General features: G+C 45.2%; 1 protein-coding gene across 2 annotated transcripts in view; it reads left to right on the top strand.

Annotated features, from left to right (window-relative positions):
• The first annotated feature begins 925 nt into the window (after positions 1–925).
• TNFRSF21 (TNF receptor superfamily member 21) overlaps positions 926–24173 on the top strand; it is a 199361-nt gene continuing 176113 nt past the window's right edge. For both annotated transcript variants that reach the window (XM_030198788.1, XM_030198787.1), the window contains exon 1: positions 926–1251. In XM_030198788.1, the coding sequence (XP_030054648.1) occupies positions 1153–1251 (99 nt within the window). In that variant the 5' untranslated portion in view covers positions 926–1152. The remainder of the gene's footprint in view (positions 1252–24173) is intronic.

The following is a 24173-nucleotide window of genomic DNA, read 5'->3' as shown; positions in this document are numbered from 1 at the left end:
GAAGGCACTGCTCCTGCTCAGGACAGACTCTGCAATGCTCTGCAGTCTGCTCTCCTAGCATAATTTTGTCCTCTCTTTTCTCTAGTTGTAGAAGCAGTCAAAAAGCAAGTAATTGGTTAGAAATCATCTGGACAAGGCTAGTAAATATTTGAGTTTGGAGCAGGGGATGCTTTCTTCAGACCTTTTCAGTGTCTACTCTGTATTTATCACTCAAAGGTTTGTATTTTGTTTGCTGTTCTGGAACCGAGCACTATATTGTGGTTAGACGCTGTGTATATGTTTGTTCTTGCTGGCTCAATAAAGTGACCTTTGATAAATAAAATAACCCCCCCCCCCCCCCAAAAAAAAAAAAAACACAAAAAAAAAAACCCATATTGTCAAGCACTTAGGCGCCAAATATCAACTACCCCTTCCTAGACACAAATTGAAGAATCTTGCTGAATACTGGGGGTGTTCATCACCCACAGAGCTGGCTCTTCTACTTTGTAAAGAAGAGAGATAACATTTCCAAGTACAATTAATTTATTTCACCAGTTGTAAATGCTTTAGAGATGAATCCCTACCTAGAGGCGGTTAATAAACTTCATATTACTTTATGTACACACATACAGGCTAGCAAGCCCCACTTTGACAGATTTATACAGTCGCTCTGTACCAATACCATACTCTCATCCTTTGCCGTTAGAAGCCACCCGCCTACTCTGTGGCATAACTGTATTGAAGCAAGATGCCGGGTCATACGAGGTCGGTTACCAGCAGGCTGCTGCACTCCCCCAGACAGTCCGAACGCGGGGTGGGGGGAGTTCGTTCCTCCTCCTTTGTGACGTTACGCACAAGCCCCGCCCTTATTTCCTCCTCTCCGCCTCCGGTGCTCTTTTCTTACCTGCTCCGCCCGGTTTCTGTTTTATAGGCGCGGAATCGGCGGGGACGCGCATCTGTCCTCCTGCGCCTCACTTTCAGCATGGCCCCGGGCAGAGTCCTTGTCCTCAATCCTACACCCGGAGACGCTGCCGCCGACCCGCTCTGAACGGGGTTGCCTCTGAGCGCCCCTCTTGTTTCTTTCCATGGGCTTTTGTTCCATGGCAGCGGGCTCGCCCGGTCTCCATCCCCGTGTGCGGCGGCTCCCGCTTTTTAGCAGCTTTTGACTCGGACATGGGTTCCTCTGGCGTCGGTGCCGGCTACCGCCGCTCAGCCCTGCTGACTTCAAACGCTGGCGGAAAGAAAGCAGCGATGCTTGGACTCCTTTTGACCGTAAGTAATCGCCGGGCAGCCCGGCGGGGTGAGTGAACCTGGCATTCAGATCGACATGTTTACAACGTGCTGCCAGCTTCCAAATGACGCTGCCCAGCAGCATCTGCTCGGTATATATTCTCTGGTGTTCACCCTGCTGAGCCCACAGCCTTTTCCCCTAATCTTTGTAATGGTTTTTGATGGTTCCGATCAGAACATTGGTGTTTTCAGAGTCCTGGGCTGCTGCGATGCCGCACTGATGCCAGGCGCGTGCAGGAAACCTGACATCAGCTGTTCGGAACCCAGGCCGGTTGAACTGACAGGCAAGGGTAACGTGGTTTGTTTGGGGTAAAATAAAACCGTGTCAAGTTTAGGCGTGGTGAGCAAAACTAATCTGTCACGATTTATGTATGGAAATTGTTGTGCCACACATGGGGCTAGATCTAGCTGACCTATCTCTCTCCAGGCATGTAGTACACTTGGGGCCAACCTCGTGGTACATCTTGTTTCTGAAAACCTGCCAGATTCCAATATGAAAGTCAGTCAGATTCTAATTTGGAAGGTTGAGGGGAGAAGATTTCCTGTATTATCTTTAGTAGATTTGAGTGTGCTAGAGAGTAAACAAGTTTAGCTATTCCACCAGCTCAACATTGGATTTATGTCTGTAGATATACTAATACTAGTATATCAGTTCTTTTCTATAGGGGACTCGGTTTCTATTTTTATAGACCTGGAACTGATAGGTGTATGATAACAGTAAATAAAATATTTGTAGAAACTAGTTTCTGCTAGTTTGCTGCACTCTTACAGGGCAATTCTATAACAGGGTGCCGCTGTTTAGTCCCATAAGCCACATGGTAGGTGCCTGTTTAAAATGGAAGCTAGGCACGTCTGTTCTGTTACCGAATATTAGCATAACTTTGTATTGGGGTACCTAACATGTAGGTGCCTGCAGTTACATCAGTCCAGTGGTGTAGGCATGGGTGAGCTAGTTTCTGTTCAGGTTCACCCAGTGGCAGCGCATACAAGTTTCACGCCTCTGGAGGGCCCCCCAACTACTTGAAACCCATGAACTGAGCTTGTGCAGATGGTCATCGGCTGGAGATGTGCTGCTGATTGCCCCAGGTGTGAGACAGTTCTGGGGGGGAGGGGCTTTCAACTGGCGGGGCTTTGGGATCTCCGCCAGCCACAGTATTTGTTTTTAAACCACTTGGGGGGGGGGGGGGGGGGGGTTAGTGTAGTGGGTGGAGAGAAAATGTGAGGGCTGTGCTTGCCCAGTCCACCTCTAGGCCCACACAGAAATTGAGATCTCTGGCTACGCTACTGTAGTAGCTACAGAGCTAGTGTAAATGTGGGTGCCTAATTGTGGCAGGGATGCACATAACAAAGTATATTGTAAGTTATGCTCTGTCCATGCTCCACTCCTGTGTATGCCCCCTTGAAGGTATGCACTATGTAAGTGTTCTAAATAATAATAACGCATATAATGCATGTAAATGTGGGCACCTAGGTTAAGACATCTGCTCTTATTCAGTGCCAGTTGCCTATCTGTGTAGGATGCTGGTTTTGTACTTATTAGTAGCTGTTGTGTTGAGACCTTGGTCCTCTTATAAAGGGAGTTCCTTTTTATCTCCTTCCTCATCCTGATTGAGTCAGCAGTTTGTAAGACCAGTTCTAGCACGGCAGATCTATTAATAAATTCCTGACTTGAATTTAGGTTTTTGTAACATTCAGTAAGAATTCACTGGTCCAAAGAAAAGGTAGTGATCTGCAAAAATTTTGTAGTTGTGCAAGTGCAGTTGCTTCTATTATAGTTTAATTTTGGTCCTTCATCTCTTCCATTTTATTATTTTAAATTTGATATTAACTTGGAAAAAAAAATCCAGATCTCTTCTATTTAAAGCCAGTGCATGGAGGTGCTTAAAGCATGCATATTTTTAAATTATATATGTGATTTATTGTAAAGGACTGGGGCCATAAAGACCATAGAATTGATTGATTTAAGTGATTTATCTCTATATAGTTTTATATAATAGAACTACAGTAACAGAAAAGTACAGTGAGGAAATGGTCTTATAACTTTTTTTTATGCAAAACTTAAGAGTAGCCATGCCCGGTCAGACCAATGGTCCATCTAGCCCAGTATCCTGTTTTCCAAACAGTAGCCAAGCCAGGTCTGTAGTACCTGGCAGAAACCCAATTAGCAGCAACATTCCATCTCTTACTGGGATCCTCATGCAACATCTGGAGGGAGATCTTGACTCTGATCTGGACAAAACAGCCCTATCAGTTGACATCTTTAGTCCGCTTTTTGCAACACTAAGGCCTGATAGATCTGTGGATATCTCAACATGGAATAAAACAGAGTGGAAAAATCCCAGGAACCAGTACAACGGTACCTGATGTTAAAAAGAACAAAACATAAAGGGAAAAAAAAATCAGAAGAGAACCTAAAGAATTAAAAATATAAAAAGTCAAACAGCAACGGTGGCCAAAAAGCAAACATATTAAGGAGAACATTTTCTGTGTTGACATCCTGTCAAAAACACCTTGCAGGGCCCTGGTGGTCCAGTGGCCTCTTTGGGGACAGGAAAGAACACCACTCTTTCCTGCCTGCTGCTGCTACTCAGCCCAGTGCCATTGCATTTTCAAAATGGCTATTGAGACTTCTCTGCCGAGACCCGCAAGACTACCACAGGAAATCTTAGCAGCTGTTTTGAAAACACAGTGATGATGCTGGGCAGAGCAGTGGCAGTGAGAGGCCATTAGACCACCAGGGCCCTTCAAGGTAGGATCAGGGAGGGCATACTAGTGTGGGAGCGGGGTGGTGGTGTGGGCAGTGCCTGGGGCCCCAATGACCCTTACTGCCTGGGGGCCTAGAGTACTGTCAGTCTGCCCCAGTTTCATGGCACTTATCAGTAAATATGTTTTCACCTACATCTGAGATTTAGTAAAGTATCACATACTTTCATCGATCGGGATAAGGAGTAGTGTTCACTGTCATTGAGAAGGGGTTTAGAGAAGGTGTGATATTCTGATGAAAGAATGAGATTTCTTGTACACCACTGATTGACTGTTTTACAGGAACCAGCATTTCAGTAGATACTTCTGGCATGAATATCCACGGCTCCATTTTATTAAATAGCTTTTTGTACGCCTACATTATTTTCCCTTTCTAATGGATTTAGTGTGCGTGAATGGTGAAATACAAGCAGTAAATGAAAGCTGACTTCCTTTGTTTATCCATAAAAGAATTCTGGAATGGCTGCTGCTACTTCCATGTTTTCTTTTTTTCTTTAAAGCAGGGGCTTCACAATTGTGAGCTTTGTGTGCACCTAACAAGTCTTGCTTTTAGGACATGGACGATTAGATTTACAGATGTATTCTGTATGGGTGCTGGAGGACCAGATTTTGGAAATAGCTTGTAAAGAGTAGATTTCTTTCAGCTGAGACTGCCATTGCCTAATAGGATACCTATAAAGATAGCAACCTTTGATGTGCCTACAATTGGGAACTGGGCTGAGGCCTGTTAATCCTTCCACATAGTCGTAGGCTACTAAAAGCAAACCTTTTTAAATGTATAGCAATTTTATTCACTACTGACACGTTTAATTGGAACTGGTGGCCTAGTGGTGGAAGGCATTGTGTCCCTGGGCTAATCCACTAAACTCATTCTATAATGTGCTCACAATTTTTTGCTTGGTGTGCAAAATTGCATGTGCAGGTTATAAAATAGAGTCACACATGTAACTTTATAAGTTAGGTGCTAATGCCACTAATTTGCAGATACATGCCGTAATTCTATTCTTTTAGAGTGTAACTGCTAGGGGGTGTGGATGTGGGAGGAACGTAGGCGGCTCACAGGCATGCCCATCACTTACGTGCTAAGGTTATACAATACTGAGAGCAACACATAAGTGTTTAAGGCAGAGAACAATCACACATGTGCAAGTACTTCTATTTCTCTCTAGAGGGCTCACAGTCTAAGTTTTGTACCTGAGGCAATGGACGGTTAAGGGGCCCTTTTACTAAGCCGCGTACGCGCATCCTACACGTGCCAATTTTGAACTGCCTGGCTATTGCGTGGCCCGGGCGGTAATTTCATTTTTTACCTGCATCCATGCACAGCGCTAACTGGGTGGTAATTGGCATTGTACACGCGTAGACCATTACCGCCTGGTTAATGCGTGAGACTTTACCACTAGGTCAGTGGGTGGTGGAAAGGTCTCAGGTCCAAAATGCACACGTGCTAGTTTTTATTTTGCCGCGTGTCCATTTTCGGCCAAAGAAAGAAAAAAGGCCTATTTTTTTGAAGGTGTGCTGAAAAATGGACTTGCGCTCCTCCAATACATGCATCTAAACCAACGTAGGTCATTTTTCGGTGCACCTTAGTAAAAGGACCCCTAAGTGACTTGCCCAAGGTCACAAGGAGCCGCAGCGGTAATTGAACTCAGGATGTCAGGATCCAAACCCGGTGCATTAACCACTTGGCCACTCTTCCACAAGGAATTGTTGCTGTAACATTTGTGCTTAGTGATCTTTATAGGATTACCCCCTAAGTTGTCAAGGCTCCTTTGATTATTACTTGAGTGTCATGATGGAAAACCATTTTGCAAGTAAAATTGCTGCTTCCAAGTACAGTGTGCAAAGATGTTGGTTAATTGTGTAAAATGTATCATAATGTTCTGCAAATAATGTGCACCTTTTTAATACAAAATGTATTTTTCTTTTTTGATGTAGCATTTGTAGGTTTATAAAATGGCTCTAAAAAAAATTGTGCTTCATGAAATTAAAAAAAAAAAAAAAAAGACTCCATTCTTGGAACAATTTGCTAACAATTTGTTGGCACCAAGTTGAGTCCTGAGGTTGTCATATTAAAAAAAAATAATAATAAAAAATATCCTATTTATGAAGCTTATTATAATCCAGACACTCTTATTACTGTATTCTTTTCATATGACTGATGTTGTTTAGCTGTAGGGACAATGTTAGCATATTGGTTACTTAGGTAAAAGCCTTCATTAGACTGTGTGTTTTTGAGGTGGTTTATAAGAAAGCATAAAAGTTCAAGTTTGTTAAAATAACTGATTTAAAGCAATTTGTACATATATAAAAAAAAAGGGTGTTTGCAGGCGGAGCAAAGAGGATGTTTCTTGATTCATAGGCTTGCTTTGGTGATTTGTATACTGTAGCAAAACTTTATCCACTTCTGCTCTCGCTGAGATTATTTTCATGCATTTTTTTTCTGACTCCATGTAATTTTTCCTTAGATAAGAATTGTTAGTCACCCTCCTATCTGTCTGTGTTCACCTCCACGTCACCTCTGTGCTGTCTATTAAGATGTTTTAATGTGAGTTTTGTTGACATTGTAAGTTAGATTCTGGGATGATGTGCAGTAATCACAAATTGTATAAAAGCAGTTTTGCATGGAACTCTTTATAGAACACTAGTTTAGCACTCAATTTCCTGCCTAACTGTGGTTGTGAGCACTTATGTCAGCCAAAGGCTGGTGTAAATACTTGTGCCCAACTACTGTCAGGTGTGCAGATTGTCTCTATAAACATGTGCTGAAATCCTAGGAACCCCCCCCCCCCCTTCGAAGTTTTGTGAAATAAGTTATGCAGATCCATGTGTAACTACTGACTGCCAATTAGTAATTAACATCTAATTAGACAATTTGTGCAGATCTGACATCCACACCTGACTTTGGGCGATTTATACAGAATCTGGTGAAATGTGTACCGTTTGAATATTTTTTTTTATAGTTGTGTCTATTGCCTATGTTAAGCTTATTCTTATTATAAACCACCATGGGCGAATTTCTTCAAAAAAAGGCAGTAAATAAACTTAATGAATATGTACAGCTTCAAAGAGTACATAAGTGTTAAAATTATGCATGGATTTTTTTTTCTTTTGTGCCAGCAGCTTCCCTCTCCTAGGGGTCCCAAGAATCTTTTTTTCTTAGCTACTCAAGATTTTTCCTCATTTTATTCTGCTTTACAGTGGCATTCCTCTGGTTGAGAATCACAGACCTTGGTTTCTTTAGGAGTATGTATGATACAGGTGTGTTTTTCTGGTAGCCAGTAAGTGGTACTGTTAAATTTATCTATCCAATGTCAGATCAGTTTTCCCTTAAAATAGCTAACCAGCTCTGTAAGAATGCCCTTCTTATAACCCCCCCTCCCCCGCTAATGGAAGTTGGTCTTTTCTATAGCATGCAGTATGGTCAGAGATCAGATTTGCTAAGCAGTTTTCTCCTTTAATTCATCTGGTGCTAATGTAATTGAGGAGAGAGGTAAGATGTCAGCCTTGGGGGTTGTTAGATCTTTAGTATCAGGTTGAGGTGTCTGTGCAAGGTGAGAAGGATAGCTGCTTAAATTGCTTTGCTAATGAAGGTGGATTAATCACTGCTGATGATGTTTCTTGAAAACAGAGCCATTAGCAAAACTAGTAACAGGAATGCTGCTTCTAACACCTTCCTGCTGTTATGTGTTAGGCTGGAAAGTGAAGTAAACAGAGAAACATAGAAAGTCAGGCTGTCTGCTTTATGCTGGTGCTTGCAGTGGCTATACGTTTAGCAGACAAATATGAAAAATGTTATTGGAGACCTTGGTGGAAAGCTAATTAAGGGGCCCCTTATGGCTTTTTTTTTTGCACTTGTAAGAAAAAGACAATGCTTACTTAAGCCATAGGAGCCAGCTCTGTGGGTTGTGTGTGGGTGCCCCCAATATTGAGCAAAATCCTTGTGTGTGACCAGGGAGGGGTACATTTTCATTGGGTTTAGCATCCCCCCACCCCAATCATTTTGAAAAGTTGGCTCCTAAGTACAGGACAGGAGGAATGAAGAGAGGTGTTTGTTATAAACAGTTGAATGTGGAAAATCGCTGAAGGAAGCGATTTCAGAATGCTTTCTGAGGGGGAAATAATAAGATTCAAAAGTAAATCCCCAACGGAAAATATCAAATTTTTAATAAAACCTTGACAATAAATGCCTGTGGAAGAGATGGAACCAGAAGAGATGAAAAGCCCTTTCACTCAGCCCAACTGTATCTTGCAGAGGCCTTTTTTTTTTTTAAACAGCATATCCAAAACAGACGATGACTTTATTGGGCACTTTGTTTTTGATATTTGACGCTTTGTAGTGTGAGGAAACTGAGTCTGCAAAACTGAATTTTCAAAGTATGTTGTACTATGTTTTTGTTTGTTAAAATAGAGCTAAAAAAGGGCATAAGAGGGGAGGGGAGTTGGAAGCTACCTGCATGTTTGTTTCTAAAATGTCCATGTATGGCAGGTGTGCTTCTAATGCAGGTTTCTTTTTTTTTTTTTTGGGGGGGGGGGGGTGTCATTTGTCAAAGAAACATTAAAAACATTATTCTGTTTGACAGTGTAAAGTGTACTTATAATTAGTTGATCTTCAAACACATTGCACTTTAGTACTTTATATTTAAAAATCAGCTGTTTTCTAAGGCTGAAACATGTACATGTGTACTTTTGAAATTAGGTGCTTAAAATTCACCTTATTCAATGCAGAAATGCATCATACATCCTGGCCTTGAAAAGCTTCTGAAAATGTGTAAACAGAAACCAGATGTGAATTCAGTTTTCACTTAAAACAAACCAAGCATACAGTGCTCTCCTCATCCAGAATTTTCCTCATAAACAAAAATTGTGAGTCAGTGCTTGAATGTAGCACAAAATACTGTAAACTTCAGATCTCAAATAGAAATGACATATCCTTCACAGAAGTGTATTTTCATAAAAAGTTTAACCTTTCAATTTTAATATTTATTTAGGTGGTTCAAAAATTAATTTGTAGGTCTCTGTTCAGTGCCTTTACTGGGATTGGGTGACATACTGTTTGCACGGAGAAGAGTGTCTTGCTCTTTTAGAAACAAAATTTCTGTGCTCTTTTCTTGGACCATGCTATATTTTTAAAAGAAAACAGTAAACCAATATCTTCTTGGAAATAAATAGTCCCTATGAGTTTACACTACAGTAATAGACTGTAGAGGAAGATCAACATGACCCATTGAGTCTGCCCAGGCAGGTTGTTGGGGTTGTGTCTGCCGTGCAGTACATGTACTTTCCCAATGATGTCTTAGAAGTGCAAAAATCATTATACTTCATGCTTGGTTTACATCCTCTTGCCTTTTAGGGATCCACAATATATATACCCATTCCTTTTGAATTCCAGCAGTGTTTTTGCTTCCACCACCTCTTTCGGGAGGGCATTCCAGGTATCCACTACACTTCCTTTCCTTGGAAAAATGTTTCCTGATGTTTTTGATTCTACCCACCTGTGGCTTTGTATCCACGTTCCAATTGGAAAAAGCTTGTTTGTTCAGTCAGGTCTTAACAAACCCCAGGTTGCCATGGTGACTAAAATAAAATGGACCTGGTGCATAGGTTTTGTCCGCAGAACAAATGACAGGGGGCAGCTTGGTTGAAGCTGCAGGGAGCATCAGCAGCATGCTCTCCACCATTCACTTTGCCACTGATTACAAGTGGAAGGAAAGAGTGGCTGCACGTCTGGCCACAGCCATCATTTCTGCCACCTGGTGCTAAATTCAAAATTTGAGCTGCATAGTTCAAATTTTGCATTCCATTCCAAAGCATTGGAGGAGGAGGATGCAGTCACTCTTCTTCCACTTGCAGTCCTCATTGGGCTGGAGTTCCAGGATGGAGGGGAAAGTGAGCGTGCTGGGTGGTGTGTGCCGGGGAGAGGGCTGAATGTGAGTCCCCCACAAGGAGGAGGAGAGCCAAGTGTCTTTGTGCAGGAGGGGGTATCTGCAGGTGAAAGAGAGAGAGAGCTGGAGAGATTTATGGAGAGACAGCTGGAGGGGGAGGGGGGTGTTTGACACAGGAGGGGGTATATGCAACTATGCAGCTCAAATAGTGTGGGGAGGTTGGAGGGTGTATGTGTGCAGGGGAAGAGGCTTGCTGTGAGAGACTTGGAAGGTGTCTAGCCTGGAAAGGCAGCCCACATGGAGCCTTCTTAATCAGGAGGAGGTTTAGAGCAGCATAAGTAGCCTATAAGGAGCATCGTTACTGAGGAGGAGGTTCTCCTGCAGCTCTTTTCATAGGATCAATCTAAAATTGTAAAATCTGTTCCATATCATCAAGCTGATCAATCCATAGACTGGTGGGTTGTGTCCATCTACCAGCAGGTGGAGATAGAGAGCAAACTTTTGCCTCCCTATATGTGGTCATGTGCTGCCGGAAACTCCTCAGTATGTGCTCTATCTCAGCAGGTGGTGGTCACACACAGCAGCAGCTCTGGCTAGGCCTCCAAGCCTAATTCTTAGGTTTTGTTGAGTGCCTGGGGTTGAGGGCTCTTTTGAGCAAGTGCAAACCTGGTGGTGCCAGGTCCCTCCTTTTCTCCCCCCTCCCGCTGGCTCCGTTAAAAAAAAAAATAAAAATTTTGAACGTCCTTAAAGGCGTTTATTTCGACGTTTATTTAAACGTTTATTGCAGCTACTCACTGGGACACCAGGTCGTTACAGCTCGGAGCGGCAAGCAGGTAATTTTTACCTTTTATAGCGGGCAGGGGGTTCCCCGATTCTTCTCCTCGTGGCATATGGCGTCGGAGGGCGAGGGCGCAAAGAGTCGCTCCCCGGATCGCTTGAGCGCTTCTAGAGGGGATGCGGGGGTCTTAAAGCCTGATTCGCTCTTGTTGGGTGACACTTTCGTGACCGATGAATGTCCCGGTCCTTCCTCCGGCGTGGCGGTTTTTCCTGCCATAAACGCCCATCCCCCGCTCCTCGCCTCCGCCATCTTGGCCGGCCACGCGGCTCGGATGGCTTCTTCTTGGGCCGCCCTTGAGGTTGGAGACATTAATGCCATGAACGCCCTTAATTTGGGCGACGGCACAAAAGCGGCTAAAGTTAAGCGCCGTTCTTCCCGCGCGGCTCCTTCGCGGAGTGTCGCGCCGGACGCCATTTTGGATGCGCAGCATGTCTCTCCCCCGCTCTTGCGAGCGCCGGTTGAGGGTGCATCTAGGGCGGTTGCCCAGGCTGCGGAAGTACACAGTCTGGGGGGTTTCTCCCCCGAGTTTGTTTTGCTGCTGCATCAGGCCTTCCTTATGCAAAACGCTGCCCCTGCTCCCTCGTCTGGTAAAGAGGTTGAGGTTCCCAGAGGTAAACGCCTTCAGGTTGATTCCCAGGCCTTGGAGGACTTTGTCTCCTCCGATGTAGATGAGGGCAGCGTATCTGAGGTCTCCCAACGGTCCTTTGCGGATTCCTTGGAGGAGACGGATCCCCGCTCGGATGGAGCGGATGACCCCTCTGCAGCGCGGCTTTTTAGCTCAGAGGATTTGTCCAACCTGTTGGTGCAGGCCATGGACACTTTGAAGATTTCCTCTCCGGAGGACGTCTCTCCCTCAGCCCCTGTTGGCTCTGCCATTATGCTGGGGACGAAGCGCCCGCCTAGAACCTTCCACGTGCATGATGCCATGCACACCTTAATTGCGGCTCAATGGGATGTCCCGGAAGCGAGCCTTAAAGTGGCTAGGGCTATGTCCCGCCTCTATCCTTTGGCTGAAAGTGAACGTGAGGCCTCTCTGTGGCCTACCGTGGATTCTTTAATCACTGCGGTGACTAAGAAAACGGCGTTGCCGGTGGAAGGTGGCACGGCCCTAAAGGACGCCCAAGACAGAAGATTGGAGGCGGCCTTAAGGTCGTCCTTTGAGGCAGCTGCTTTAAGTTTGCAGGCCTCAATTTGCGGCTCCTATGTGGCCAGGGCGTGCCTGACTATGGTGCAGCGGGCTTTCCCCTCGGATCTTTCCTTGAGGGCTGATTGGCCGGCCCTGGAATCGGGCTTAGCCTATTTGGCAGACTTGCTGTATGATGTCTTGAGGGCCTCAGCGAAAGGCATGGCTCAGACAATCTCTGCGCGGCGGTGGCTTTGGCTGAAACATTGGTCTGCTGACCACGCCTCTAAATCCCGCCTGGCTAGATTGCCTTTTAAAGGCAAGCTGCTCTTTGGGGTTGAGCTGGACAAAATCGTGACCGATCTCAGCACGTCTAAGGGCAAGAAGTTACCAGAGGTCAGGGCTCGGGCTAGTACTCGCCCTGGTACCTCCAGAGGACGGTTTCAGGAAGCCCGTCGGTACCGCCCGGGCAGGTCGGGCTCCTCTGCCTACTCTTCCTTCAAGAGGAACTTCTCCCCCAAGCAGCATTCCTTTCGCAGAGACCGCCGTCCCGGAGGTGTCCCCTCTGGTCCTCCCCCAGGGTCTCGTACCCAATGACGGGGCCTTGGTCCATGCCCCAGTACAGATTGGAGGACGGCTGTCCTCGTTTATGGGCGAGTGGACCACAATAACTTCAGACGCTTGGGTGCTGGAAGTCATCAGAGACGGCTACAAGCTAGAGTTCTGCCGACCCTTAAAAGACGGGTTTGTACTCTCTCCCTGCAAGTCTCCGGTCAAGCTGTGGTAGTGCAGCAGACCTTGAACAATCTGATCCGCCTGGGGGCGGTCGTTCCGGTGCCAGAAAATCAGCTTGGCAAGGGATGTTACTCCTTTTTCTTTGTGATACCAAAGAAAGGAGGTTCTGTACGGCCTATCCTCGACCTCAAAGGGGTCAATTGGGCCTTGAAAGTTCGGTACTTTCGCATGGAGACCCTCCGCTCTGTTATAGCGGCAGTGAAGGCAGGAGAGTTCCTGGCATCCTTGGACATCAAGGAAGCGTACTTGCATATTCCCATCTGGCCTCCTCATCAACGCTTTCTGCGTTTTGCAGTACTGGGCCGACACTTCCAGTTCAGAGCCCTCCCGTTCGGGTTGGCTACTGCTCCGCGGACCTTCTCCAAAGTAATGGTGGTCATCGCGGCCTTCCTGAGGAAGGAAGGAGTTCAAGTCCATCCTTATCTGGACGACTGGTTGATCCAAGCCCCCTCTTATGCAGAGTGCGGCAAAGCTGTGAACCGGGTGGTTGCTCTTTTGAGCTCCCTGGGGTGGATCATCAACTGGGAGTAAAGCCAGCTGCGCCCGACTCAGTCCCTGGAGTATCTGGGAGTTCGATTCGACACCCAAGTGGGCAGAGTGTTCCTGCCAGACAATCGGATTGTCAAGCTTCAGGCTCAGGTGGACTAGTTCCTAGTAGCCTCCCCTATTCGGGCTTGGGACTACGTGCAGCTGTTGGGCTCTATGACGGCCACGATGGAAGTAGTGCCCTGGGCCAGGGCTCATATGAGACCACTACAACAATCTCTGCTGCTGCGCTGGACTCCGATGTCGGAGGATTATGCTGTGCGCCTTCCCTTGGACCCAGCAGTGCTCAAGGCGCTGAGCTGGTGGACGCAGACAGACAAGTTGTCTGCAGGAATGCCTCTGGTGACCCCGGAGTGGATTGTCGTCACGACAGACGCCTCTTTGATGGGCTGGGGAGCCCACTGCTTGGGAAGGACAGCGCAGGGGCTCTGGTCTCCTGCAGAGGCAAGTGGTCTATCAACCTCCTGGAACTCAGAGCCATTCGGTTGGTGTTGTTGGAGTTCATCCCGGTACTGGTGTTGAAGCCTGTACGGGTCCTGTCGGACAATGCCATGGCTGTGGCCTATGTCAACCGCCAGGGAGGTACCAAGAGCGCCCCTCTAGCCAAGGAGGCCATGAATCTATGCCAGTGGGCGGAAGCGAACCTGGAACAGCTGTCAGCGGCCCACATTGCCGGAGTCATGAATGTCAAGGCGGACTTTCTCAGTCGCCATACCTTGGAGCCCAGAGAGTGGCAGCTATCTGCTCAGGCGTTCTTGGACATCACGAAGCGCTGGGGCCAGCCGAGCCTAGATCTGATGGCGTCATCGGCCAATTGCCAAGTGCCGCGCTTTTTCAGCAGAGGACGGGACCCTCGATCCCTGGGAGTAGATGCTCTCCTCCAACAGTGGCCGACACAAGAGCTTCTCTATGTGTTCCCGCCCTGGCCCATGTTGGGCAGGGTGCTAGACCGGGTGGCAAAGCATCCCGGCAGGGTAATCCTGGTGGGTCCGGATTGGCCCAGACGTCCCTGGTATGCGGACTTGATCAGGCTCTCAGTCGGCGATCCTCTGCGGCTGCCAGTGGAGCAGGGCCCGTTACATCAGGGTCCCGTGGTGATGGAGGATCCCCCCCCCTTTGGTCTTACGGCCTGGCTATTGAGCGGCAGAGCGTCTGAGAAAGAAGGGCTTCTCAGACAAGGTCATCGCCACTATGCTGAGAGCGAGGAAGCGCTCTACTTCTACTGCTTACGCCAGGGTTTGGCATATCTTTGCAGCGTGGTGTGAAGCAGGCTCACTTTCTCCCTTCACTGCTCCAATTTCTTCAGTGTTGGCGTTCCTGCAAGAAGGTCTGGACAAAGGCCTGTCGCTCAGTTCCCTGAAAGTTCAGGTAGCGGCTCTGGCTTGCTTCAGGGGCCGCCTGAAGGGTGCTTCCCTGGCTTCGCAGCCAGATGTGGTGCGCTTTCTCAAGGGAGTTAATCACCTGCGCCCTCCTCTGCACTCAGTGGTGCCTGCGTGGAATCTCAACCTGGTGCTAAGAGCATTGCAGAAGCCGCCTTTTGAACCCTTGTCGAGGGCATCTCTGAAAGACCTGACGTTGAAAGCAGTCTTTTTGGTGGCTATCACTTCAGCCAGAAGAGTTTCCGAGCTCCAGGCGCTCTCATGTCGAGAGCTTTTTCTGCAGTTCACTGAGGCAGGAGTGACTATTCGCACAGTGCCTTCCTTCCTGCCCAAGATTGTTTTTCGCTTCCATGTGATTCAGCAGCTCTGTCTCCCTTCCTTTCGTAGGGAGGTCTACCCAGAGGAATACTCTGCTCTCAATTTCTGGATGTGAGACGAGTCATCATCAGATACTTGGAAGTGACCAATGATTTCCGGATATTGGATCATCTGTTTGTCCTGTTTACAGGTTCTCGTAAGGGTCTGCAGGCTTCTAAGCCTACAGTGGCAAGATGGGCAAGGAAGCCATTGCAGAGGCTTAGGGTCCGTCTCCTTGGAAGAGATTTGCAAGGCGGCAACTTGGGCTTCGGCCCATACCTTTGCCAGGCATTACCGCTTGACTGTGGCTGCTCGGGCGGAGGCCCGGTTTGGAGCTTCAGTGTTGCGGTCAGGGATTTCTATGTCCCGCCCTGGGTGAGTACTGCTTCGGTACATCCCACCAGTCTATGGATTGATCAGCTTGATGATATGGAAGGTAAAATTATGTATCATACCTGATAATTTTCTTTCCATTAATCATAGCTGATCAATCCATAGCCCCTCCCAGATATCTGTACTGTTTATATTCTGGTTGAATTTTAGGTTCAAGTTTAGCCTTCAGTTACTTCAGGAGGACTTCGTGTTCAAGTTCTTCTTTCACTTGGATTCTTCAAGAGTTGAGACGAGTTTGTGTTACAGTGAGCTGCTGCATTCCTCTCCCCTCCGTTTTACGGGGCTGGATTGAGATTTAAATTCTGCCGGCACTCCCTCCCGCTTCGTGCGGTTGTAGGGCAGCTTTGTACCCCTCCCGCTTCGGCGGTGTTAGGGTCAGTCAGCTCCTCCCGCGGTTGCGGTTGCAGGATAAGCCAGATCCCCCCGCATCGGCGGGTGTGGTGTCCCTCCCCCGCTCCGCGGGGATGAGCTGGACGGATTCCCCTCCCCCACTTGTGTGGGGATGAGCTGGGTTAATTCCCCTCCCCCGTTTCGGCGGTGGTGAGCTGGGCAGAGTGTCCCTTCGTGGGTGTAATTCTCTAAGTGCTGAGTCCTGCGGATGGAGCTTTGATATCGACATACTGAGGAGTTTCCGGCAGCACATGACCACATATAGGGAGGCAAAAGTTTGCTCTCTATCTCCACCTGCTGGTAGATGGACACAACCCACCAGTCTATGGATTGATCAGCTATGATTAATGGAAAGAAAATTATCAGGTATGATACATAATTTTACCTTTTTGTGGGAAGGTGGAATAGAGAAGCTACTCTGGGTAGAAAGGAAGAGGGATTGCGTGAGGTTAATTCTAAGGGGAGAGGAGAAATTGAGAGGTTAATGCTAGGGGCAGGATGTGATACCCAGACTGCTGTTGTGGTGTCTGGGTAGGTGATTGAAAGTGCCTTAAGGCTGTGGCTGCTGAGAGTGGGTGGGCAACTGAAACTTTTTTCAAATATTCCAATTTTTTTTTTCTTCTAGTGAGAGGAAAGGCTTCCCACATTTTGAGTGTGAAGCATTTTACAGGCAGCTGGTAACTGGTTTGGGGAGACTGAACCAAAGGACTCTGACTTGCACAGTCTCCTGTTTTCTCCTTTCGGTGCCCAAAGGTATAGACTGACTGCTTAAGTTGATGGTACACCAGAAAATTGGCTGCTGCTGTGTGATTTGAGAATAAATTAATCACACACTAATAGCTTAGATAAGAGGGATAATAAGCTTATAAGCTCATAACCCAATGCACTGAACTGCATTAACGTTCTCATAGCCATGTGGTTGTGAGAAAATTTAATACTGATTGAGGTGGGGAAGTGATAGAGAAAAGATTAGCATACCAACCCTGCATCACAGGGCCACCATGTTAATGTCTTTTTGGCAGCCATTCCAGTACAAAAGAGGCCATTACCATCTTCAAGATGTACAGACTTGAGCATCCTTCTGCTGCCCAGAGCTCCTGGAAGTCTACCTGAGCCACTTGTACTCTCCTCTGTAGGCAGGAGAGGTTTTTTACCACCTGCTGTCTTGCTCCTTGTTGTCATAAGCATGTCATCTCTGTACCACATCCTGCTTTGTCAGGCATCAGTGATGGGATAGATAAGGAGGTAAGTGCCTCTCCTGCCAGGGTATAGGGAGAAACAGCTCAGGGAGGCCAGGCTCTGGGGAGATTTGAGGGGTGGGTGGTTCTTAGCCCAAGCTTGAATTGTGAACCTCAAGGATATGGGCTGGACAGAGTTTGGAACAGAAGCAAAAGTTACAGTATATATAGACGGTGTTCCTCTGCAGGTAAAACCAAAAAAGATTTTTGCTAAGTCGGGAAAGCATGCAGAACAGCTTATGGAATTCTTTCCAGACCCTGTCTGTGTGTCTTTGTGGGCTGGCAAGTTTTTTTTTATCAGTGCATGGATATGTGCTTATCTTGCATATGTTTTTATGTGTGTTTGCATTAGTGAATGTTTCTGTCTGTGCATTTATATTTGTGTTCTATGTGCCTGGGAGGGGAGAACTGTTTGTAAGGCGCAGTTTTGTAATTGTTATGAATTGGTGTTTGTACGCTGTAGTAGTTAGAATTGCTTTCCCATTTGAGGGTGGCTTCATTTCTCACCAAATGCAGAAACTTTATTTCTACAGCACAGGAACTTCTCCTAGATCATCCCTTCCCTTTCTGTGACTAGTGAAGGATTCATTTTCACTTCTGGTCCAAATGTTGATACTTCCGCATTTGGACTGTTATAATGTTTTGTACTTAAGCCTATGTTCTAGATATTTAAGAAAGCTCCAACTAATTCAAAATGCCATAGTTAGATTAATTTTTAGACTTAATAGATTCGCCAGTATCTCTAGCTACACAATCAAATTACATTTACTACCTGTTGATGAACGCATATTGTTCAACGCATTGTTTACTATTTCAGATTATACATGGTCTCACTTCTGAGCTTTTGATAAATACCGATTCTAAGATACTGTTTGGTTTTCATCTTGTGTGCACGATCACCTAATTCTCAGTCCTCCTTTTGGAAAATTTCATTTTTTTTGAAGGTGGTTTATTTTTTTGCAGTTGTAGTTTCTTTATGGAATGTTCTTCCTCTTAACATTAGGACTGAACCACACTATCTGAAATTCTGGAAAAAAATTAAAGGCTTACTTTTTTGATTGATTATAATCTTATGTCTTTGCTCCAGTGAGAACAGATGTTAACTTTATTTTGTATTTATGTGCTTTGGGCTCTGGATACTTTCTTTGTTTTTTTTATTGTTGAATTTATGTCAGCCTATTTAATTTTGTACACTTTGTTGATCTGTACCTAGGGGAAACAGTGGTTAAGAAGAACCACATTGACATTTAACCATCTGACAGTGCTCCCCTGAATTTTGGATGGCAGGTATGTTCTTAATTTGCCAATGCCTTAAACTAGCCACCGTGGTGAGCAAAATTAGTTTGCAGAACAGATAGCAGCCAATAAGAAATCTATATAATTCAGATAAGTTTTACAGTAGAACAAATGAGAGAAAATGAAATATATACCTGAATAACATAAAGGCAATACATCAGGGAATTGTTTATAATTCATGTGTGTCCATCTCCTTGTGTGCTCTGCGTATGCTGTCTGTGGAGGTAGCTGGGGGTGGGGGATGGGGAAATTGCAGGAGGGAGAGATGATGGGTGTGTGTGTGTGTGTGTGGGGGGGGGGGGTGGTGTTGGGATAGTAGAAAATGGGAAAAGGTAGTTTTGAAAGGGGGAATTACTTAACTGGTATGCTTTACCATATGCAAGTTTCTATGCTACAGAAGTTGGAATGCCTTGTCCCATAGAAGTCCATTGTGCCCTTTTTTGTGGGGTTGGAGACCTTTTTCTCTGGAACTCCCAGTGTGCTTTTGGTGGCGGCTTTGGTCCATTTTCAGACTGCATACCTCTTTAAAACTGGATTTTCCCACATGAAAAGTTTTTGTCCATTCTGTTAAATTTTCAGAGTTACTTGCCACTGGACAGAGGGGTGGACCTTGTGCTTTGTGTGTATGTGTTGTTTTTTTTTTTTTGTATAATTATTTCAACTTCCATTGGATTGGAAAGAATAAAATGCCCCTCTCAATACTGTAGTTAGTTTGGGAGAACATTGCTATCCATCTGGGGTCAGTTATGACCTTGAATCAAGATGTGGTTTGGGTTAAATATCCCCAAGTTTGTTGGGTACTGAGGATTCCTGTTTGAAATCTCTACAACCTGTTTGTGTAGGAGGACTTCTCCCTTCAACTCATAATACAGTCATACACTAGCAGATATGTTAGGCCTGAAAGGAATTTCTACTGTCTGTATAACAGCAGCATAGAGGCATGTCAGGGCCCTTAATAGCTGTCTTGAAGCTCCCTCCCATGGATAAGAGGTAGCCTTCCAAGGTCTCTTCTGGCTAATAATTGTTATGGGTCTTTCCTCTAGGAATTTTATCCAAACCCCTATTAAACTGAGCTGTGTTTAGACATTTTTCATCATATCCCTTGGCAAGAAGTTACACAGCTTGACTGACTGAAAAGACTTTCTCCAGTTCATTTTATGGAGTGTACCCTTGTCCTGGTGTATTCAAATACCCAAAGTAGTTGGATCACAACTGGGTGGGCTAGCTGTATTAAGAATCCAAAACAAAAATGGGAAACAGCCTCTGAGAATCCAATGAGTACCAAAGAGAGAGGGTGACAAAATGACTTCCAAACATGGGGTAAAAGGTCCAAGTTCCTTTTACCCCATGTTTGAAGCAACAGCTGGAAGTTTCACTCAGTATCAACTGAGCAGTGCTCTCACTTGTGCAGTGTAGATCAAAGCGAACGCCAAGAATACCATAGTGGCTTTGTTCTACACTCTGCACAAGTGAGAGCAGTGCACCAGATACTGGATACAGTGCTGTAGTTTTCAGAATGTTCTCTTGTGAACTGTGAAGCAGGCAGTGACCAGAACTGCACACAGTATTTGAGGCATGGTCACACTATGGAGTGATACAAAGGCATTGTAACATTCTCATTTTTGTTTTCTATTCCTTTCCTAATAATTCCTAACATTTTATTTGCTTTCTTAGCCGCTGCTGCTCACTGAGCAGAGGGTTTCAACGTATCATCAATGATGACATCCTTTTCTTGGGCAGTGGCTCCTGATGTGGAACCTTGCTTCATGTAGCTATAGTTCGGTTCCTGTTTCCCACATACATCACATTGCGTTTGCTTACATTAAATGTCATCTGCCATTTGGATGTCCAGTCCCTGTCTCTAAGGTCCTCTTGCAATTTTTCACAATCCTCCTTGTGATTTTTTTTTTTTGCATTTTATGTTTAAACAATTTTTATTAAACATCAATAAAATAATACAACCATAATCTTGTACAAATTGTTAATTTTTGTTTCCCAATACAATACCCCCCCCTTCCTCCTTGTGATTTTTAACAACATTGAATAACTGTCCTTTACCATGGGTCTCTTGTTGAAAGGTGCTTTGCCTAGACCTGAGCGTCATGCAGTGGAAACTTCTGTGGCTTACCTGATCAGTTTTGTTGGCATGCTGCTTGAGTAGCCCTGCTCTAAATATATCAAGCCCCTTTTGTACCTAAAATATATGATTTAACTTTTTTTTTTTAGCATTGAAGCTTACTTGCAAATCCTTCTAAACCATTCTTTTCCACATTTTTTCTCATTTATTGTCAGTCTGCCTGTTCTGTTACAGGTTTTTGTTCCATTTACAAATATGTAATATGCTTTTTCTTCAAAATCCTCGCCACAGATTCTAAAGAAGAGTGCTAGAATACCATAGGTCACTTTTCTCCATTTACTAAAGTGGATGCTATGTATTGCTGGCTTTTTTTTCCAGTTGATCAATTAGCTTCTCATAGTTTAAATTTACTGTCATACCCCAGATGTTTCAGTTTGTATGACAGTCTTTTATGTGGATAAAGATGAGCTGGTTGATTTTAGTGTATCTAGATTTTTAGAAAGCTTTTGAAGTTCCTCATCAGAGACTCGTAAGAAAATTAGTCATGAGATAGGAGGCAATGTCCTTCTATGGATTAGGAATAGATTTAGATTATAAGCTCTTTTGAGCAGGGACTGTCTTTTTTTCATGTTCAATTGTGAAGCGCTGCGTACGACTAGTAGCGCTATAGAAATGATTTATAGTAGTAGTAGTTATTGGACAGAAAACAGAGGATAGGATTAAATGGTAATTTTTCTCAAAGGAGGAGGGTGAATAGTGGAGTGCTGCAGGGATCTCTACTGAGACCAGTGGTATTTAACATAATTTATAAAGATCTGGAAATCGGAATGATGAGTGAGGTGATTGAATAGTTTTGCATCTTCAAATTTTAAAGTTGTCAAAACATGTGGAGTATGAAAAATTGCAGGAAGACCTTAGGAAACTGGAAGACTGGGCATCCAAATGGCAGATGAACTTTAATGTGGTCAGATGCAAAGCGATACACATTGGGAAGGATAATACAAATCAGTTACCTGATGCTGGGGTCCACCTTAGGAGTCGGCACTCAAAAAAAAAAAAAAAAAAAGATCTAGTTGTCACTGTAGACAATACATTGAAATCTTCTGCCTAGGAATCATTAGGAAACAGATGCAAAATAAGACCAAGAATATTATAATCAGTGGCGTAGTTATGTGGGCCCACAGGGGCCTGGGCCCCTGGTTTTGCTGGTGGGGGTCCCCAAGCCCCGTCAGCTGAAGTGTTGTCCAGTGCTGGTCTCCGACACCGCCTCGTTGTCTGCCCTGCTCTGTGTTCCCCTCATATCCTGCACACTTCTTTTAGTGAAACGCAGCGGTGATGGAGACCGGTACTGGACAACACTTCAGCTGGTGGGGGTTGGGGACCTCCAGTGACCAAGGTATTTGCTGCGGCAGGGGTGGGGGGGTGGTGAGAAGGGGGGTGGTGGCAGACCAAAATGTGCCCCCCCTACCTCGGCTCTGGCCCCTCCCACCTTGACGTCTGGCTATGCCCCTGATTATAATACCTCTATATTGCACCATGGTGTGACCTTGCCTTGAGTATTGTGTTCAGTTCTGGTCACCATATCTCAAAAAAAGATATAGCGGAATTAGAAAAGGCTCAAAGAAAAGCAATCAAAATGATAAAGGGGATGGAATTGCTCTTGAATGAGGGAAAGGCTAAAGAGGTTAGTGCTCTTCAGCTTCGAAAAGAGACTATGAGGGGGAATATGATTAAAGTCCACAAAATCCTAAGTGGTGTAAAACGGGTAAAAGTGAATTGATTTTTCACTCTGTCAAAAAGTACAAAGACAAGGGGACATTCAAAAATATTTCCATGTAATTTCATTGAAACAAATAGGAGGAAATATTTTTTCACTCAAAGAATAGTTAAGCTCTGGAACTTGTTGCCAGAGGATGCAGTAACAGCGGTTAGCGTATCTGGGTTTAAAAATGGTTTGGACAAGGTCCTGGAGAAAAAGACCATAGTTTTATTATAGAGATGGACATGGGGGAAGCCACTGCTTACCCTGGGATTGGTAGCACGGAATAGTACTACTAATTGGGTTTCTGCCAGGTACTTGTGACCTGGATTGGCCACTGTTGGAAACAGGATTCTGGGCTACATAGACCATTGGTCTGACCCAGTATGGCTATTCCTATGTTCTTATGAAATAGAGCATCACCTGTGCAGGTCACCCGGTGCATCAGAAGAGGGAAGGGCCAGGACAAGACCAAAAGATGTCCAAACGTATTTGTTTACTTTTTTTTTTTTTTTTTTTTATCTCAACTGGATTCTTCACTCTTCTCATTTCACCTTGGCTTTCTGTATAGAAGTTTCAAAAGACAGCATCTAATGCATCTCTCTGGTCCTCTACCTGTGTTACCTCCTTTTAAAGAACTCGGTCACGTTTGTCTGATGGTCTTCCCTTTGTGAAACCATGTATGGCTTCCTGTAGTCTACTTGTTTCGCTGTGCACAACTACACAGCAAGAGCACAGAACCCGGCATGTAAAAAAATCCCATACCAAAAACTGTATGCTCAAGAGTTTACAGTATATCCTTTCTTTCAGCTGGTGCATCCGGTGTTTTAATTCAATACCATATATACTTGATCATAAATGGAGGCATTAAAAAAAATTGTGTCTTATATTTGATCCTTCTCTTCCCCCCCCCCCCCCCCCCCCCCCCCAATTATCTCTATATATAAAAGGCACCTCCAGCGTTCTAATTGAAGCCTCCAACCGGAAACTTGAGGTGGCACAGATATCCGGTTTAGCAAGTACACAAAGGAAAAGAGAGTTGCAAGTAAAGCAATTAACTCCTGCCACAGTTGTTTTCTCAGGCACCTGGTGTGGTTGCCCTGGCTGATTAACAAGGTCAGCTGGAGTAAAGCAATTAACTCCTCCCAGAGTCTTGCCCTGGGTGATTAACAAGGTCAGCTGGGGTGCACAGGGAGGGGGGAGGGAGACCCTGGAACTGGAAGGGAGGAGGGAGTGATGGGCCCCTGGCACACACTCTGATTCTCATACATACACTATCACTGTCACAGACACACTCGCACCCAGTCACCCTCTCTCTGTCACACACACACTCTCACACAGTCAATCTCACACACACTCTCTCAAACATACACACTCCGAGGAAAACCTTGCTAGCGCCCATTTCATTTCTCAGAAACGGGCCTTTTTTTACTAGTATCCCATATTTCTCCCCTTACCTCCCTTTCCTGGGTGGGCTGAAGACACAAAAAGCATCAGTCAACCTATGTGGGGCCTTGAGCATCTGTGCATGTTCAAGGTCTGCTAGTTCTCATTCCTTAAAACTTTCTTTGTTTCAGAGAGTGTGAGAGCTGGCATACTTTGAAGATGCACAATGCTTTTTGCCTCTGCGTCAGCCAACCCAGCCAACCCAGGAAAGGGGTTTTTGGTGTCTTTCTGTAGTATTTTACACATGCTGTCTTCTGTTCTCTTGCTGTGTAGTTGTGGAGTCTCAGGCTTTGCAGTTCCCTGCTACTTCCTCTGCATGAGGTTCCTGTTATGAACATCTGTGCAAGTCTTGGAGCCTGAGAATACATGCTGAATAAAAGGTTCAGTGCAGGGCATTTTGCAGCTGGTTCCTGTTTGGTTTTTCGTGCCTCCAGGAGTAAGAGATCTCTGGGGACACATGAGTGTAAGGGTGGGCACACATTTGTGGGGAAGCCTTTTCTGTGCTAGTGGAGGAGTGGCTTAGTGGCTACAACTACAGGGTGATAACAAGGGAAACTCAACTATAATCCTGCTGTTCCTTCTCCTTGTGATCGTGAGTAAGTCATGTAAACTTCCATCG

The sequence above is a fragment of the Microcaecilia unicolor genome, chromosome 3 (assembly GCF_901765095.1).
Source record: "Microcaecilia unicolor chromosome 3, aMicUni1.1, whole genome shotgun sequence".
Lineage (NCBI taxonomy): Eukaryota > Metazoa > Chordata > Amphibia > Gymnophiona > Siphonopidae > Microcaecilia > Microcaecilia unicolor.
This window is presented reverse-complemented; position numbering and strand designations above follow the sequence as displayed.